Here is a 17,030-nt window from a genome sequence, read left to right on the forward strand (position 1 = left end):
TCGTGTGGTCACCACAGTGCTAGCTCGGAGCAGTGAAATTTGGAAAATCCCTTTCCGGACCCGTAAATAACGTAACTGTGTTGTTGCACTCCATTTTTCCCGTTCTCCTCTCTCTCTCTCGCCGTGTTTTACCCAAATTTCCTGATTGGTGTGACCAGCACTTCTGAATTCAAGGTACGTAGGCCTAGCTTGTTTTGATAAAACTTTTGTGTCCAGCACGGAGTTTATCTCCGATTTGGTGTGTACGCCCCTACTGACATGACTGACTTGTGCCAGGCAGTAGGCCTATGGCTGGCCGGCCGGACGGCCCTCCCTGGGCCTGACCTGCCACGCATGGTGCCGCTAATGTTAATTTTACTGGGGAATTATGGCAGACGGATAAGAAGGCTATGTTCTGTACATGTAGAAAACTAGAACGACATGCGTCATATGCATACTAGGCCCGTCAGAAAGTGCAGAGTCAGTTGACACACAGTGCATGTACGTCATCAAAGCCTAGGCCTATGTACTTCATGTATCCTGAACGATATGCATATGTCAACGTGGCCTCCTTTTATTTGCAGATCTACATTTTAGCTTTTGGATGTGTGAATCATGCTCAATAAACTGTAGGGTTGATGTTGTGAAAAGATGGTAGGGTTTTGAGTGAAATTATGGGGAACTGTGAGTGTGACCGAGTATAGTGCTTCAAATTGGCATGGTTGGTTAAGAAAGTGACATTTTCTCACAATTTACAATTTAAAATTTCCCAAAAATAGAGTCAGCGCAATAAAGAGAGTGTTGCCTTTGTTTTCTGAGGGACTTACCAGTTTTGCAAGATTAAAGTGATGAAAAACAGGGGGGTCGCCAAGTATACAATCCCCCCAAATGGGGGGGGGGGTGTCCCCAAGTATACAATCCCCTAGTTTAGGCATAGGCTTGGCCTGTCAGTATTTATTCGGGATGTGAGTAACTTAAACATGGAGGAAGGTAGGGATATATAAAAGGGGTCATTATTGTGCATCGCAGTTGTAACATGCACAGAAATTATCCTCTGTATCTAAAGAGGATGTACAGTCATGACGGTTCAGACAGTCAGATGACCTGTTTGTAAGAAATCAACTTGGAAATGCAAAGTGAGACAGTAAATGAAATCAGGGAAAGTTTTAGATTTTCAGTGAACAGCTTTAAGCCGCTGTGCTTGTCTAACTGTTGTAAAATCCAGTGTTCCATCGCGGAAGCTACCCCCAGAACTGTGGGGTTCATTGCCTGCATCCGAGTTCCCGCGCTGCAGTGGACAACGAACCCCTTTTGGAAATTGTATGGAGATGGCTAAGTTGAATTTTTGTCCGCTGACAAGTAGTAATAATTTGTGTCTCTTTTTCAGATTGATATCACGTGACAACCATGGCAACCCAAAGTGGAAGTACTAACACAACCACCGATCTAAAGAGACCCATGGAAAGAGGGGTTCCTACCCTGGAAGACCTCCTGCAACAAGTCACGACTTTTGCAAACAGCAAAGAGGCCCGCATCAAGGAATTAGAAGCACAAGTTGAAAGGGCTGAGCATGAAAATCTGCAGTTGAAGGAGCAAGCCGCTGCTTGGTTTTTGGAGAAGAAAGCCCTCAATGCTCAGATCAAGGAGCTGAAAGATAAGTTTAAGACTCCAAAAGATAAGCAAGTGAGGAATGTGTCCAGTGAGGCTCTTTCCATCGATGCAGAAGGTGATGGTTCGTCGAGGCTCACATCCGTGGAAGATCAGGGGCCCTCTGCAGTTGGCAATCTCTTAGCCAACTCACGGCGTTGCCAGATTGGAGGAGAGCATCCCGCATCTACCCCTTCATCCATCTCCTCCCAAGTTGAAGCAGATTGCGCAGTGACCGACCTCCCAAACACCCATCTGCCGCAAGCGTTTCCCACGAAGTTCATGAAGCCGACTGCAGACACAGCAGCTCTAGGAGGAAGCAAAGAAGCGGTTGCAGTGACGACCACGGATCCGGCAAAGACCCAAGCTGCTGCGACTGCCGACTTCCCCGATGCCCTGCTGAAATCCGCCGTTCAGACAGCAGGAGGAACTGCTCTTGGAGACAGTAAAGAAAGACTGCCGATCACAGAGACGAGCATGGATGTGACCAAAGCTGCTGCTGTGGCGTCCCAAAGAGCTGCCGTCAACAAGTTGGATGGTGAAAGTTGCAGCATGGCTGAAATCTCCAGCCGTAAGGAAGGGGTAAGCCAAAAGTCCCAACCGCTAGTTGGAGCGTATTGCAGGGATGAGACTTGTGTCCATTTTCATGGTGTCTCTCAAAATGGTTAAAAATCTGTTGGGTCCCTTCTTGGGGCATACCCAGGATTATGGGGGGGGGTGGGAGATTGAAATGCAATGGCTTGGGGGGGTTCATGAGCAGGATCCCTGGGAAGATATGAATAAAAAGACATAAATTGTGCAATCTGTAGCATTTTAAATGCCACAAAAGACAAATCTAAGACTTTTGTTTCATGGTCGTTTTTATCCATTGCCATTTTGCCTCTCTGAAAGTTTTTGTTCCCTGATAATCCGTCACGTTTTTGTATGGGAGCTGCTTAATCATGTATGATTTTCCAAGTAAAAAGAACAGAAAAATTCAATAAAAAAATCTGGTTAATACCAGAGGGTGCGCACTATCACCACGGACATGATGACCTGGCTGTCGGAAAATTTAAGCCGCACGGAATGGAAGCCTCTTCTGAGGAAGATGGGATTGAGCGACAACGAGATTGATAATGCGTCCGACGGCAGCATGAGGATAGTGGAGCAACGCTACCAATGTTTCTTTCACTGGCGCCAGACGCGCGGCAACAAGGCCAGTGTTGACGCCCTGCTGGCTGCCATCCACGCTAAATCCCTCAAACAGCTGGCCTTTGATTTCTGCGAGGAGTTTCCCGAGGAGACTTCGCCGGCCGAAGCCACTTGTCAGCCAGAGCCTTCAGCCCCCCGTGAGTTGGACGGTTATCCTTTTCTTTTTGAGGGAGGTGGGTATGGGGGAGTTTGAGTGAGTATTTATTCTTGTGCTCGGTGAATGTTTAAAATTAACACGAGAGCATGGGCGTCACCAGGATTTTTCCAAGGGGGAGCAAGCCATTTTTTCCCAATAAGCCATTTGCGAGTTAAATTTGAATAAAATCTGGTACACTGAGTTCTTTAAATTCACGTGAACATAACAACTTGAATTCTCCATCCTAAAACCACTGTTGCTATACCTCGTGATTCGGGGCAAGCTTTTGCTTAGTTACATGAGAGACGCCTTTCAACAATACACTGTTCTCAATGGACAAGAACGGCACAAAGGAACCAGTCGATTCCAGAGATGGTGGTCGCTATGCAAAAGCTTGCCCCGAATCATGAGGTACATAGCAACTGTGTCTTTAGCCTGGGAAATTCAAATTGTTTCATTTCTATGCAATCGGATGACACAGTGTACCACATTTGATTCAAATTTAACTCGCAAGTGGCTCATTGGTTGGGGACTTGCCTTAGAGCAGGCTAGGTGCAGCGGTGACATGAAAGAAGACACGAAGGGGGAAAGCGATATTTTAAAAGCAAATCTGTGACTTTCATCCCATTTCCTTTCTTATTTCTATCTACATGTACTTCCTTTTTTAAATGTTCCCCCATTTTTTCAAGGGGGGGCGGGGCAAGTGCCCCCTCTTGCCCTCCCCTTGTGCTCCCCTTGTGATGCCCTTGCAAGAGATGCCTTGTTGCGGGTTGCACGAGTCAATCATATCACACCAACCAATCAAGGGCAGATCCAGCACCAAATTGTGGGAGGGGCCAGATGTGTTTTTTTGGGGGGGGGCATAAATTTTCCGAGTTTGTGAGTAACCTTTTTATGTCCTTTATGAGGGGTAGAACTAAATTCTGAAGCCTTGTGCACACTTTCGGAAGGAACAGAAGTGAAATGCATTTCAAGAATTGCCCATTCTCATGCCCCCTCCTGAAATAGCCTGGGGGGATATATCCCCATTTGTCATCCATTTGCTTGCATAACTAATAGGACATGGTGTCTTGCCAAGCTTTTAGAATGTGCATAACGTGTGTGGTGGGGCTGCCACTCCACAGTAAAGGCATCTCCAAGGATTTGTACATGTTGGAAATCAGTCATTTAAAGATAAAAAGAGGGAGATACAATGCATTACATGTTGGTGCTGAGCACTCTCTGTCTTCCGTTTGGACAGGGATTTTCTCCAGTCAGTTTGAGAGGTTCATGTGGGAGTTTGTCGACAACGGGAACAGGCTTCTTCAAGACTTGCATGGATGCTCCAAATTGTCCCCCGAGCAGTGTCAAAAGTTGGGCTACCACGCCAAAGAGGTGAGTCTTCCTCCAAAGTGCTTCGTTCCTGCTGCCCGTACACCATTCATTGTTGAGAAGTGCGGTGTGATGAACTTCCTGCCAGTGAAAGTGCGCTCTGCCCCCTGACCCTACATAAACAGCACTCCTCAACACCTGATGTATGCAAAAGTGGCACCTAACCCTTCAGTGTACCATTGACAGTGCCCAAAATTGTGCCCCATATCCTAAAAGTACGCTCATTGTGGACGTTTTATCTTTTAAGTCAAATACTCCACTGAATGCACTGAACCCAACCTCACCCAAACATGTCACCTCAAAGCACCCATACAATTAAACCCGTTTCCCAAATCTTTAGACAACTGACCCTTTTGTGGAATGGATAAACTTCTTACACCATAATTTTACATTTGTTCCACTGCATAATAGGAATATGTGGATATTGTGTTGAAGCACTGGAGTTCCAAGTATTACAGCCAGAATAACTCGGACAAAAGTTTCGATAAACGCAAAGAACTGTGGAAGGTCCTCCAGTGTTGTGGGAAGAAAGTGCGGGACGTCTTCAAGAAGCACGTCGATCAAGGAGGAGTGATTGGTAAGAATTGATGCGCTAACGACTCCCAAGTGTGAAAAAAAAAATCAATTCAAATCGACAAAAAAAGTTCTTTTACAGAAATAAAAGCAAAAATTGCAATACATATGTATGCATCGTGAGAAATAAAACAGCTAGACAAGATGAGACTTTTAGAATTTTTTACTTTTTTGCAAACAGGCCCTGCTATGGATTGGGACACAAAGATTGAGAATCTTTCTTACTCGACAACTCAAGTTATTGAGGAGAAACTCAGCACTAAAGACGGTGAGTGTCTGTAACTCTTGTCAAGTCGTGGCTGGAAATTAATGAAAGCTGCTGGCCCTCAGGACTCACTGTCAAACTAGTTGGTCTGGATTCACTAAAGTCGCGGACAAATCCGAGACCACTCTTTATATTTCCACGGCACTTCCGAGCCCCCGATCAAGTCCACATTCCTAAATTGTGGATTTGAAAGCCGATCTTACTTCGGCCTTGAACCCGGCTCGAGACTTGAAAGCTGTTCACATCTTAGTCAGAGAATCGCAGAATTGCGGGTGTTATGAACTGGGATTCATCCTGACAGGTAGTTCTTTCAGCCAGGGCCTGGCTTCACTGTACACCGGGCTTACCACTGAAGCTTCACATTTTATATTCATGAAGTGAAGTAAACCGTATAAACTAGTTGGAAAGTTCTCCCGAAATCAAACAATCAAAGGAAATGCCGCAGCTTTGTGAAACTGTGTTTTATTTCTCTCCCTGTGGTATTTCTGTAGGCCCTCAAATGTTTGTAGGCCCTGCGTACAGTGCTCGCTGTGCCCAGGGGATATTCGGGTCCTAATTATAGTGGATTGTTTTGTGTGCACCACAGGCGTGATGCACAACTGGAAGGACCTTGCCGATTGGCTGAGAAAGCGCCACCAACACTCGTTTGAACCGGTCACCAACCACAAGATCAAAATGTGGGACCAGGACCTCGACCCCCAAAAGGGCGCCAGGAGCATCCTGTCGATATGGGAGACGACCACCCAGGCCAAAGTGGGCGTCCTCTATGAGTGGCTGGTGCAGAACGCGCGGCTGGACATCGCCGTGAGCCTGGAGTAGTCTGGTACCATCTCAAGGTGGGAACATCGTGTTAGCCCGTGTTCAGATGTTAATGGCTTTGACTGGTTATAACACATGCCTCTGTGAAAGTTGTCGAGTAGCGGCTGCCAGCAACTTGTCATGATTGCATCTGCCTCTCTTAGCCAAAGCCAGTTGATTCAGACACCGCCTTGGATGTAATTGAATTATTATTATTATTTTAACATTTGCTCTCCTTCACTTAAGTTACAGTTGTTAGTATGTAATCGGATGAGGTAATTTGTTAATATAAATTCAGAAATGCTAATCACTGCTACATCATTTGAACGATTGACCAATCACGTGAGAACTGTTTCTTTTTAAGAGGGCCATTATGAGATGCTTTCCTCCGTGCCGTTTTCAGTAGTGTGCGAATATAGCCATGGCTTTTTAAAGCTATAGAAAAGTAGAGGTTTTGGCGCGAGATGTACGCTTCTCGCTCTGCCCTTCTAGGGCAGTGTTTCACAAGAACGATGAGCCGGTGAAAAAAAACAAACCTACTGACGATGCATTCCAAAGTGTGAACAACAATACACTTTTATTTGTTCATTCTGCCATACTGAAGTTATGGGATTCTCTGGAATGTTGCTGTTCCAGCTGACTGATTGGTGGAAAGCCAAAAAGTAAAAAACCACAACTTGCTCACGCACTTCTCAAAGACCGTCAGCTTGGGAGACGTTAGAGTGCCACCAATGAGACAGTATGTGATTACAGACAGTACGTATATACATCTCGGGATAAAATCACTGTTCAAAAAATTTGTGAGCTTTTTTTTTCCTCAAAAGAGTTATGTTCATGTACCGGGGCATGTAAACTCCTGTACCCTAATTTTTGTACACAGAGAAAATTTAAGTATCACTTGTTAAAAACCGTTTCAAAATTGCTTGTGATGAGCTGATTTTTTTTTTGAATCAGAAATTTCATGGCCGCTCTCTTATTTTTGTCAAGTTGATTTACATACCAGTAGCGTTTTGACCTTTGATCACAAAGTATAGAGGTTGAGTACAACAAAACTAGTGTGGCTAGCCGTTTAGGGACAAACAACCTCAAGGAGACTGCAATAACAAGCTTTGTCTATGGTAGCCACCGAGGAGCGGCTGCAATCACTTCCCACTGAGGTGTGCGTAAAAGTCAGCTGCAGCCACAATGTTTGTATCTAGCCATAGAGCTCTGTTGAGGTCAGCTTGTTACACGTCGACCAAGGCTTCGTGCCGGCTGTCATATGACCCTTGACCTCTGACCTCCAGCTCTTGAGGGGTCTCTCCCAGCATGCCTTGGAAGATGAACTTGCCCCTGTAGGCCACATTATGCCTGGTTGAAAAAAAAATTTTTTTTTTTAGAAAATTCAAAGGCACGAGACTTAGAAAAGATATTATTTGATATTGGTATATTTACTGTCCTATGCGTGTAAATTTGCTGGTGTGAATATTACATTTTAAGCAAAAAATGCATTTAGAGCCTCAACATAAAAAAGCAGGGACGTGAGTTTAATACGTTTGATTGGAATGAAAAGAATTGGAAGGGAAATAGCCTGAAGTCAGGCCACTGTAACGAAAGCCTGAAAAAAATGAAATGAGCAGAAAAAAACTACACACCTTGATAGTTCTTTTGGCCTACTGTATTTCCTCTGTTTGAAATTAATTCGGTAATAGTGGCATTTTGCGGGTTTTATTCTACATATTTAACATTTTAAATACTTGACTTTGAGAAGCACACATGACACTGTATAGATGAATCCAGCAATGTTTCACTAGACTTTTCTGATGGCCCCCTTTAATGGCGGAGAAGATTGCAGCTATTGCACAAAGCACCGTGGCTGTGTACAATAGTTATCACAATGTTTGCTGCATCGGTGGGGGGGGGGCTACCGCAAATGACCAGGGCCCAGTTCCACGGAGCTGCTTAGCACACGATTTCATGTGAATAAAGGCTCCGGGTATTTCATGGAGACCGTAAGCAGTAAGCACAGCCTAAGGCGTGCTAACCTTGGAGGAAGAATTTGCTTCAACTTAACGAGGTAACAATAGAAATCTCTGTGCGCGCGCGCAACTGTTGGCGCAACCACGCCAAGCACTGCCATGACACACATGTAGTGCTTAAGGTTGGTAAATTTTTGTGCTAAAGCTAGCATGATTTTTCTGCTGACCACTAAGCAGCTCCGTGAAATTCGGCCCAGCGATAACACCATAGTCACTGGATTCATCTCCCGAGTCAGATGCTCGGGTGGCGGTTGGAATTGACTCGTGTTGTCGTTGAGTTCATGGAAAGTCCTTGCACAAGACCAGTCGCTGGGGTGTACCTTGATAGAGGAATGCATTCGAACAACTTGTGACTTCGCTTAAGAATGGATGACTTTACGCTGGACTTTACAAGGACCTCCACAGGGCTCGGCGACAACGCTGTAATCATTTAGTGTGAAACAGTATGCAGTTGGATCGTAGTTTTGTAATAAACTGGCGCAGAGAGGGGACGTGTATACACTTTTGTGTGAGTTTCAGAAACTGACGGTAAAAATGTGTATGGACTTACCTGGCCGTAAAGTGAACTTTGAGGATCATTTTGCTGCGGGAGACATGTGTGACGTGAGCCTCCAGCAAACCGGCGGATGGGACAACTCGGAACAGTTCCTCTGCTTGCTGCTGGGGGTCTGTTTGCCAAGGAATTGAGAATTGAGAAAATTTGAATGTTAAAAGTAGGTCTTATGATTTGATTCAATCACAAGGCCACAATCTGTTCAATACAGGCGATTCACAATAGTGCGCCACCAAGAGTTTGCAACGCGTTGGCCAATCATAACGCGCGGAATTTGTCGACCCTTTCCAAACGCGCATTGGGTCGACAAATTTTGCGCACTGTGATTGGCCAACGCGTTGCAAACTCTTGGTGGCGCACTATTGTGAAACGGCCGTATTCTGTTCAATCTGTTCAGAGGTTGAAGACATGTTTTAGTCCCCAAATACAAGAAAATACTTCACTTTAAACCTTGTTTCTACCCACACTTCCCTTACGATCCACGAGATGTGTGGTTGTTTCACTACGGGTGACAGCAAATAAATTATCATATTATTTATGATTATGAAAAAAGGTCCCCTTTTGGAAGCGGAGTGCCCTGTCAACTCCCCCCTCCAAATCGTTGGCCCTTAACTCACCAGAGACCACCGTCCAGTAGCTGGCCGAACCAGTTGGGTTACTGATGGTCACTTCAAGCTCTCGCTGCTGGGTCACCAGGCAGGTGCCAAAGTCCAGCTGGGAAGGGGTCACTCGGATGGATGGTATGACCACCATGGCATACAGCGGCAGTTTCTGAAAGATAATGGGTAAACACACTATCGTATGATGACACTTTCTTGAGAAGTGATTGTCGGCACTGCAAACACAGCCCCGTAATGGCTTCATTACAAGGAGCGTTCTGCTTCTCGCCATCCGTCAATCTAATATCGGTGTTCGACATTTGAAACATGTTGGTTGGCCCAACGAAAGGAACACAGAGATCTGTTAAAAGAAATGCCTTTCCGCAAGAACACAAACATGACAAACCCAAGACAAATGATGCTGAGCACAGGTTTCACTACGTCACAGAACTGCAGCGAGAGTGGAGACCGCAAAACTGACTTAACGTCCCCGGTCAACGTGCTTCGCCATTATCACACGAGACACCTCATGGGAGTTTAAAAATAGCTCCTCTGAAACTCGCCCTAGACCATTCTGAATGGACAATCGCATGGAGAAGCCCTGCGAGTTACACCTTACATTCTGGCCTCCCGACCCATGGGTCAGCCTGCCACTCTACCTGGACGGCGTCGTTGCTGTACTCTATCAGCAGGTCCTGGTTGATGATCAGTCGGCGTTCGTCTTCGTACTGCGTCAGCCGAACCCCGAGAATCTCCTGGCCGACTCGCAGCTTGCTCAGGCATTTCTCCAGGAGTTCCCTCGTTAGGTGGAAAGCAACCTTTATCTGGGGGCGGGGGGGGGAGTTATCAGCATTTTAAGATTGCAATGCATGGTTTAACTCATGTTGATCAGTTGCCAAAGTGCTCAACTCGTGACCAACCGCCAATTGAACTGCTTGTTACGAATACAGAAGCGCATATTTTCTTACAAATCTTTGGCTGGAAAGGTCCAACAAAGTTTGTAATGTTTCCAGCCAGTAGGTGCATTGCTTTAGTGCAAACGAGAGTAGCATCGGTTGATCTTTTCATGCACATCTGGTGGGGAACGGTTAGCAGTATTTCCACATGAGGCTCCTTTGGTGGGAACTGCACTTCGCTGATTCACAAACTATGAAAGGCACATGTCACGGTCGCGTTGCTACCAACAAAAATCAACACTCCTCACCAACAGGGTCCATTTTAATCGATTACGGGTTGTGCTGCTCAAGGCAGATTGGAAATTCACTTACCTGGAGATTCTTCTGGGGTGGGAGGCCCAGCATCTGCTCGCCCCGGCACACGGCCGACTGGTTCTTGATGGGACAGCTGGTTGCTGCCGAGCGTGACGACTGGTTCCCGGATCCTGGCTCGGTGCTGAGCAGCTCAAACGGCCTTGGGGTGACCAGACGGAAGGTCAGCGGCGTCTGGGTGGCATTGGTCAGGTTGGCCGCCCGGCTCTTGCTGGAGGGGGATCGGAAACGAGCCCGGTCCTGGGGGTCCAAGAGGTCACTCGCTGCTGTGTGGTAGTGCATGCCCTCGTCATCAGCCGTTTCAACCGTCAACCTTTCCGGAAAGAGAAGAGGCAAGACCAATTCACAACTCCGAAATGCTCTTGTTGGTTTTGATACCACTTGGCAACATCAACATCAGGCTTTCCAAAGTATCACCACTTACAGAGCCGGCTTCAGGTAGGCTGTGAAATCCAACCGCAGTGGCATCATCTCGTAGCCCTGTGGACGTGACACCTTCCCTGTGACCTGTCTATCCCCCTCGCTGTCCAGACTCATGAAGCCCAGGCCGTAACCGATCCAGTCGGCCCCCTTCAGAGTCATCGAGTTCATCCGTGGGTCGAAGGAGGCGGCCATCTGCAGGCTGCCGCGGGCTGGAATAACCTGAGGTCAGAGATCAAAGGGTATCCCTCCAGATTAAAGTTGGATCTGTTGGTGATGTTCTTTCGACTGTAATGGAACGGTACAAATCTGTTCTTTGCACAAATGCGATTTTCCAAGAGCAATTTTAAGCAATTCGGTGCACAGACAGGTACAACTGTACATCTGAAAATACAATCCGACAATCAGCGTCCAACTATGTTGTCACGTAATTTCATCCCATAATTATGTACACATACAACTCCATTCAAATTCAGTCTCGACAATGTAGCTTTCCCAAACTGCACCTGGCTTACCATCTGTTTGTCGCTGACAGTGAATGGTCCGTTCTCGGCCGGTTCACCTTCATGCTCTCGCATGACAACTTTTATCATCTGACCTCTGGCCTCCGACCCGAGGCCTTCCTGGCAGCTGCTCTCCAACTCCTCTGTGACCTTCTGCAGCAGACCCGGCTGCGTGGTCGACTCGGTGGCTGTCGAACTGCTGCCACCTCCCTCTGCTATTTCAATAGCGGCAGGCAGAGCAGCATTGGGCAGTATCTCCTCGCCGTTCTTATCCTGGAGGGGGAAGGGTTCCCCGATGTTGATGATTAGGTCAAGAAGCTTGGAATCGTTTTCCACCAGGCTGAAGATCTGCCAGTCCAGTCGGATATCTACAATTTTCAAATGACAAAATCCCCCATAGAGTGTGCAAACTGTGAGCAAGAAGATATTCTTCCAAATTGACGACGCTGGATTTGTCAGTCAATTTATTTTCGTATATGAAGTAACCAAAAACTTTTCTCAACCTACCACAGGGGCTGTTGTTTCTTATCTTCAGGGGTCGGTGGACCGGAGGTAGGCCGGCCACGTGCGTCCCAAATCTCACAATAGGAAGCTGACCCTTGAGAGTGGCCATGGAGAAACAGAGTGGACACCCAGTGACCGTCATGACCACAGGGATTACAACTGGGGGCAAATCTGCCACCTGGGGGCGGGAAAAGATCAGACCCAAAAACCAAACAGTAACAACCACCCTATACTGGAAAACAAATATAACACTACATGGCAAAATTACAAGGTCCTTGTCTTAAATGAGGGTGTGCCTGGAAACACACATTCCTACAGGAGCCACTGGTGGCTGACGCCTTTTCCCATAGACTGCGTATTACTCCTAGCCAAAGCCAACAGAGGGTTTGCATGGTTGCCATCTTGTGGGCCAGTGCTTTTGTTCCACAAGGTATGCACAAAGGAGGTTTCCCTGTGGAACAAAGAACTGCCCTGCAAGATGGCTTAAATGCAAAGCCTTTGTTCTATCTTGTTAATTTGAATATTAAAACTTGTGGATTGGGGAATTACCAATACATCTGACAAAATGAAAAAGAAAAAGAATTTTAAAGCCCAAAATTCAAGCAACAATGGAAGTCGGCACCCACCTTGCAGATGAGGTTGTCCGTGTAGCGCCCCCACATGTCGCTGAACGCTGTCACTCGCACCTCCAGCTCCGAGAAGGGCTCCAGCACGCCAGAGGCTGGGGAGACGACCAACGCTGCGCCGCGGTCATCGCGCAGCACCGCCTTGGCGTAGTCCGCCTGGATCTGGGAGGGAGTGCGGCTCTGTGGGTCAGCCAGGTTGGACGTGCGATTCAGCAAACCACGTCTGGTAAGGTGAACGAAGAAGATCAGATTTATATACACGTAGTGGCAACACAAGCCCCTCTCGGCTTGAATAAGTTACTGACATTCAGTGGTAGACAAGGTTAAAAAGTTAATCCGGATTTGCCTCTTCTATTCTTTGTTGACTTTGGTCGTTTGATGAAGGATATTTAGTAATTTTTCTAGAAGATCGAGATCCTAGATCCTGGCAAAGTTTCAATTCAAAGCAGGGTAGTCTGAACAACGCCCAAGCTAGCCCAATTGTATGCAACAGGAGAAAAACTTGCAGCTAGACCCAAACCCAGCCCAACTCAAACCCAACCCAGCAGAACCCAGTGCGAGTCCAGTCCAACCCACGCATTCCAGTAGCCTTGAACCCGGACCAACCCAACTGATCCTTGCCAAAAAAAAATGGCCGTTGCACCTCTTGGAGGAATCCTTGGCCTCTTTGTCCTTGTCTGGTGGCGTGGGGGGCTTAGCCGATCCGAAATGCTCCAGGATGATGTGAAAGGGTGCGGTGATGGCTGTGTGGTTGGTGACATGAACTACCCGGCTGGGGGTGGAGCCGAGCTCCACCTTTTTGCCAAAGTCCAACAACAGATTATCTTCCCTAAATCCGAGAGAAACACAAGCCAAAGTATAAAAAAAATGGCACATACTCCCTTTGATTTTTTTATAAATCATAACCATACTTGGTAAAAGCAAGCAAGTAAAACAAAGGAAACTTGATCAATTCCAATCTCTTCCATCATGTGGCAGGGCTATATTTGTTCAAAATACCGGAATACCAAAGGTTAATAGAGGAGGGCCATGGCCCTGCACGTTCCGTAACATCCCTCTATTTCTAATACTGCTCCTAGATCTGTGCATGCTCCAGACAATGACTTCCGTTCTCAAGATGTCAACACTTTGAAACATCACTGTCGTCATACACCCACCCACAAGAATCTTTTAACAAGCTGACAAACAGACATCTTACGAGCAGTCTCCAAACAACTTCAAGCTTACCCTTGTTCGCTGTCCGGGTTGGGGGTCTTATAGGTCAGGGTGAGACCCCTCACATCGGTGAACAGACCCAGGACCAGTGGGGCAACCATCCCCTCGATGTAACATGGAATCTTCACGTTGTCAAGCAAACCCTGTGCATTGTGGGCAAAAGAGATGCATCTCCAATACACGAATCTTCGCAAAGGACCTTACCCAATCTGTTAACTTTTGGGAGCTTACCAAATCCACCATTTCCCCTAAAAAAAGGAGTTTATATATAATTCAGCACCACTCATCACAGATAATAAGAATATCAACGTCTCTATTTGGCTTTGAAAAATAAACAAAATACGACTGTGTGATGAAATTCCAACGGTGGTACTATTGTAACAGAACGAGGTTTGAAAAAAACCCCAAAAAACCGTGAATACAATTTCTAAATACCTGTGTGTTGGCCACAAATGTGACGGCAACTTTCAAATTCTCTCTGGGTTGGAGATGTCCCTGGTGCGGGTCAAAGGTCACCCGGCACTTTTCAGCCTGAGAACCTTGCGGCTGTCAAAGATCATTGGACACAAACTTGTTAATTGCCCAAGGTCATTCCGCGTTGTGAACATAGTTTCCTCAATGTCAAATGAGAAGCAACAAACACTCCAACATGGTAATTTTATTGTCTTGTGCTGCATGGGAGATCCTAGTTGGTATATTATCTCGATATCTTGGGCCTTGTTCAAGTCTTGTGCTAATTAGAACCAGGCCTATGCTTTTACTGGTTGAAAATACGCAGGCATTTACTAACAACAAACACAGCAAGTCTGTTTCAGACTTGGCCAAATAGACCTATAACCGATCCTGACGTCACATATTGTTTACACGTGTGCTCTCCTATAGCAGTGAGGTGGGATGCGATCCATTGAGCCTCCATAGGAAAGCACACTTGTAAACAAAGCGTGACGTCAACATGCTTTAGGTCTACTGTGGCCAGTGGCACAACCTTTGACGTGGGTCAATGACCCCTGACCCAGGGTCACTAATCTACATATCTACAGCCATATGTAACACTGACCTCTTGCCAGCAGAAATTGGCGGCCAGTAGCGTCTGGTTGATGATGGTCACTTCCCTGGTTATTGGCACACCAACGTAGACCTCATCCATGGTCAGTTGACAGGATGCCAGGCAGGCCTGAGGGTGTTGTACATCAGCACGGACCCCAATAAAACTGGCAAAAAGTGCCAACAAAAAGGAAGAAACTTACTTCAGTCCAGCTCAAAAGAAACTTGTCAATTAATTAATTTATCAAAAGTGCAGATTCTACAGAGAGCAAATATTGACTTAAAAAAAATCACCTGTTGTTCCCGTCGGTGACTTTGCACTCAAACACGCTCTGAATCCGGCGGCACTGGACAGGCTTGAATGTGACCTTGATGATCTTTGACCCGAGCGGAGGAAGGTCGCCGCAGGAGGGTGTCAATGTGAACTCAGAGATGGTCTGAAGTTGAGAAGAAAGAACATTTTCCATGATGTTGGGAGGTTCTAATCTTTTCAGTTTTAAGGCTTATGAAATTACAGATGTGCTAACATAGGTGCCTTCCAGTACGCCTGAAATTTGTAACAGGTGAGAAAGGCACTTTGTAAGAAGGTTTTACCATTTCACTTTTGGAAGAATACAGAAAATGAAACAATGGACTTCGTCAGCTTTTCTTGTGGTTTTTAAGTTGAGTTTTATAGCGTCTGAGGAGGCAAATACCTCTCCAGTTTGGAGGTCTCTCAGCTTAAACTCTTCACTTTCTTCCAGATGCCAGGATGCTGCCACTTGGGATGCATTCCGCAGATGAAGCTCCTTGGCTGAGGTCTCTCCGAACCGCACCAGGCCAAAGTCCACGGCCGGGGTGTCGATGAGCACCCGAGGTCCCCCGATGTCAGCCACCACCCGCAGGGGCAGCGTGCGCTCCTGGTGCTGGATGCGACACCGTAGGGTTTGGTCGATGCAGCCCGGCCGTGCCCCAGAGACGGCCAGCTCCAGCTCCACGCTGGACTCGGGCGCGATGCTGCCCTGGGGGGTCTCCACCTCGATGATGTGGCCTGTGCTGTGATTGGTCCAGGTGAAGTAGGCGGGGAACTTGCTGTGGTTGGTCATCTGCGAGGGAGGAATCAACCAGGTTTCTACAACACCTACTCTTGGTCGATTTTTCACCAAGATATCTCTACCAGCACAAAATACCGTAGCTCTAACATATTGAATTGCTTAAAAGCATAAAGTATCTGTACCCTACATTAACCCTAAACCTAACAGTTCCTCCAATTTCAATACGATTTTACATACACCCTTGGGGGTTAGGGTTAATGTAATATGGCGTCTTCCAGCTTCTATTTTTCAACATCGCCGACTACTAAGATTCTCCATGAAGTACAGCAATTCATGCAACATATTACTACAAGTCTGACATATTTTCAATTTCTTTCAGTCATTCTCAACACTAAGTAAGATTAGTAGGATTTGAACCTTTGCATGGTGGAGGTTTGTGGGTAGTTTATTCTCAACACTATCAATGACTGAGTTGATAAGTTTTGAAGCAATCAGGAAATGTGGTTGAGAGTAACTGAACTGAAAAGCACTGGTAAGTAAGGGGCAGTTTCAAATTTCATTCCAGTACATTTTTTCTTGCGAGCTTGTGAAACGACTCTTGATGACGAAACGACGATGCTTATTGCATTGCCCAAAGGCACAGAAAAATGTCCCAAGGTGAAAATACCTTAAATGGTTTTCTGATGGTGGTGGACATCAGCAGTTGTCCAGGAACAAAGATAGCGTAGGGTTCGACGGTCACTCGGAATTCCTCGCAATCTCCCTTCAGCTCAACCTCCAAGCCGACTATGTCCGAGACCTGTACCGCCCCACTGCGCCGTGCCGAGCGGCCGTTGGGCGTCAGCTCCTCCTCCCGACCGTCGTCGCTCTTGGAGGACGTGGCTGAGAGCTGGCGGTCCTTGGGCACCTCCCTGAGGACAAGGTGGAGGACGCTGTGGGAGGGGCCAATCTGGAAAAGGGGCAGCCACAGGGAAAGATAAGCATGATCATTCTTTTGGGGACCAAGCCACCACTCCCTGACCACAGTCACTTTCAGGAAAGTTGAAATTGAAGTGAAAAATAATTTTCAAAGCTGCACTTGTCGATGGGAATGGTATACTTGTGGGTGTAGTTCTGCGTGGTGCCCGTCAGGAAAGCCTGCATGAATTGTCTATGAAAATACCAACAACAGGCCCACACATAGAATGCTGCAGTTGCATGCTACTTCATGTCACTAAGCAGGTCTCTTCCCTGCTTAGCATGATTCTTCTGTCTGAGAAACACCATGAAACTGGCCCTTGGTATTT

General features: G+C 46.6%; 2 protein-coding genes across 4 annotated transcripts in view; one reads left to right on the top strand and one right to left on the bottom strand.

Annotated features, from left to right (window-relative positions):
* LOC110974454 (uncharacterized) lies at positions 1 to 8,475 on the top strand. The gene is made up of 7 exons (XM_022226112.2): positions 1 to 174; positions 1,367 to 2,208; positions 2,630 to 2,954; positions 4,194 to 4,327; positions 4,736 to 4,901; positions 5,079 to 5,165; positions 5,749 to 8,475. The coding sequence occupies exons 2-7, from the start codon at positions 1,387 to 1,389 to the stop codon at positions 5,979 to 5,981; spliced, it is 1,767 nt and encodes a 588-aa protein (XP_022081804.2). The 5' UTR covers positions 1 to 174; positions 1,367 to 1,386; the 3' UTR covers positions 5,982 to 8,475.
* The window catches only part of dlec1 (DLEC1 cilia and flagella associated protein), a 17,386-nt gene continuing 6,866 nt past the window's right edge, over positions 6,511 to 17,030 (bottom strand). For all 3 annotated transcript variants that reach the window (XM_087147876.1, XM_022226099.2, XM_087147875.1), the window contains exons 14-29: positions 16,412 to 16,693; positions 15,406 to 15,795; positions 15,005 to 15,147; positions 14,724 to 14,877; positions 14,102 to 14,212; positions 13,679 to 13,809; positions 13,095 to 13,280; positions 12,452 to 12,674; positions 11,829 to 12,003; positions 11,334 to 11,689; positions 10,823 to 11,040; positions 10,399 to 10,711; positions 9,790 to 9,954; positions 9,149 to 9,302; positions 8,529 to 8,646; positions 6,511 to 7,310 (exon numbers count right to left, since the gene is read on the bottom strand). In XM_087147876.1, coding sequence (XP_087004002.1) covers positions 7,187 to 7,310; positions 8,529 to 8,646; positions 9,149 to 9,302; positions 9,790 to 9,954; positions 10,399 to 10,711; positions 10,823 to 11,040; positions 11,334 to 11,689; positions 11,829 to 12,003; positions 12,452 to 12,674; positions 13,095 to 13,280; positions 13,679 to 13,809; positions 14,102 to 14,212; positions 14,724 to 14,877; positions 15,005 to 15,147; positions 15,406 to 15,795; positions 16,412 to 16,693 — 3,243 coding nt within the window. In that variant the 3' untranslated portion in view covers positions 6,511 to 7,186. The remainder of the gene's footprint in view (positions 7,311 to 8,528; positions 8,647 to 9,148; positions 9,303 to 9,789; positions 9,955 to 10,398; positions 10,712 to 10,822; positions 11,041 to 11,333; positions 11,690 to 11,828; positions 12,004 to 12,451; positions 12,675 to 13,094; positions 13,281 to 13,678; positions 13,810 to 14,101; positions 14,213 to 14,723; positions 14,878 to 15,004; positions 15,148 to 15,405; positions 15,796 to 16,411; positions 16,694 to 17,030) is intronic.

Source organism: Acanthaster planci, linkage group LG17 (genome assembly GCF_054643075.1).
Source record: "Acanthaster planci isolate LZ-2023a linkage group LG17, COTS_SCS, whole genome shotgun sequence".
Lineage (NCBI taxonomy): Eukaryota > Metazoa > Echinodermata > Asteroidea > Valvatida > Acanthasteridae > Acanthaster > Acanthaster planci.

What these genes read in the sequence shown, in the direction of transcription:
- LOC110974454 (XM_022226112.2), top strand. Translation starts at nt 1,387, where the DNA reads ATGGCAACCCAAAGTGGAAGTACTAACACAACCACCGATCTAAAGAGA. An exon ending in GCCAGAGCCTTCAGCCCCCC is followed by an intron (nt 2,955 to 4,193) that starts GTGAGTTGGACG and finishes CCGTTTGGACAG; the next exon opens with GGATTTTCTCCAGTCAGTTT. An exon ending in GAAACTCAGCACTAAAGACG is followed by an intron (nt 5,166 to 5,748) that starts GTGAGTGTCTGT and finishes TGTGCACCACAG; the next exon opens with GCGTGATGCACAACTGGAAG.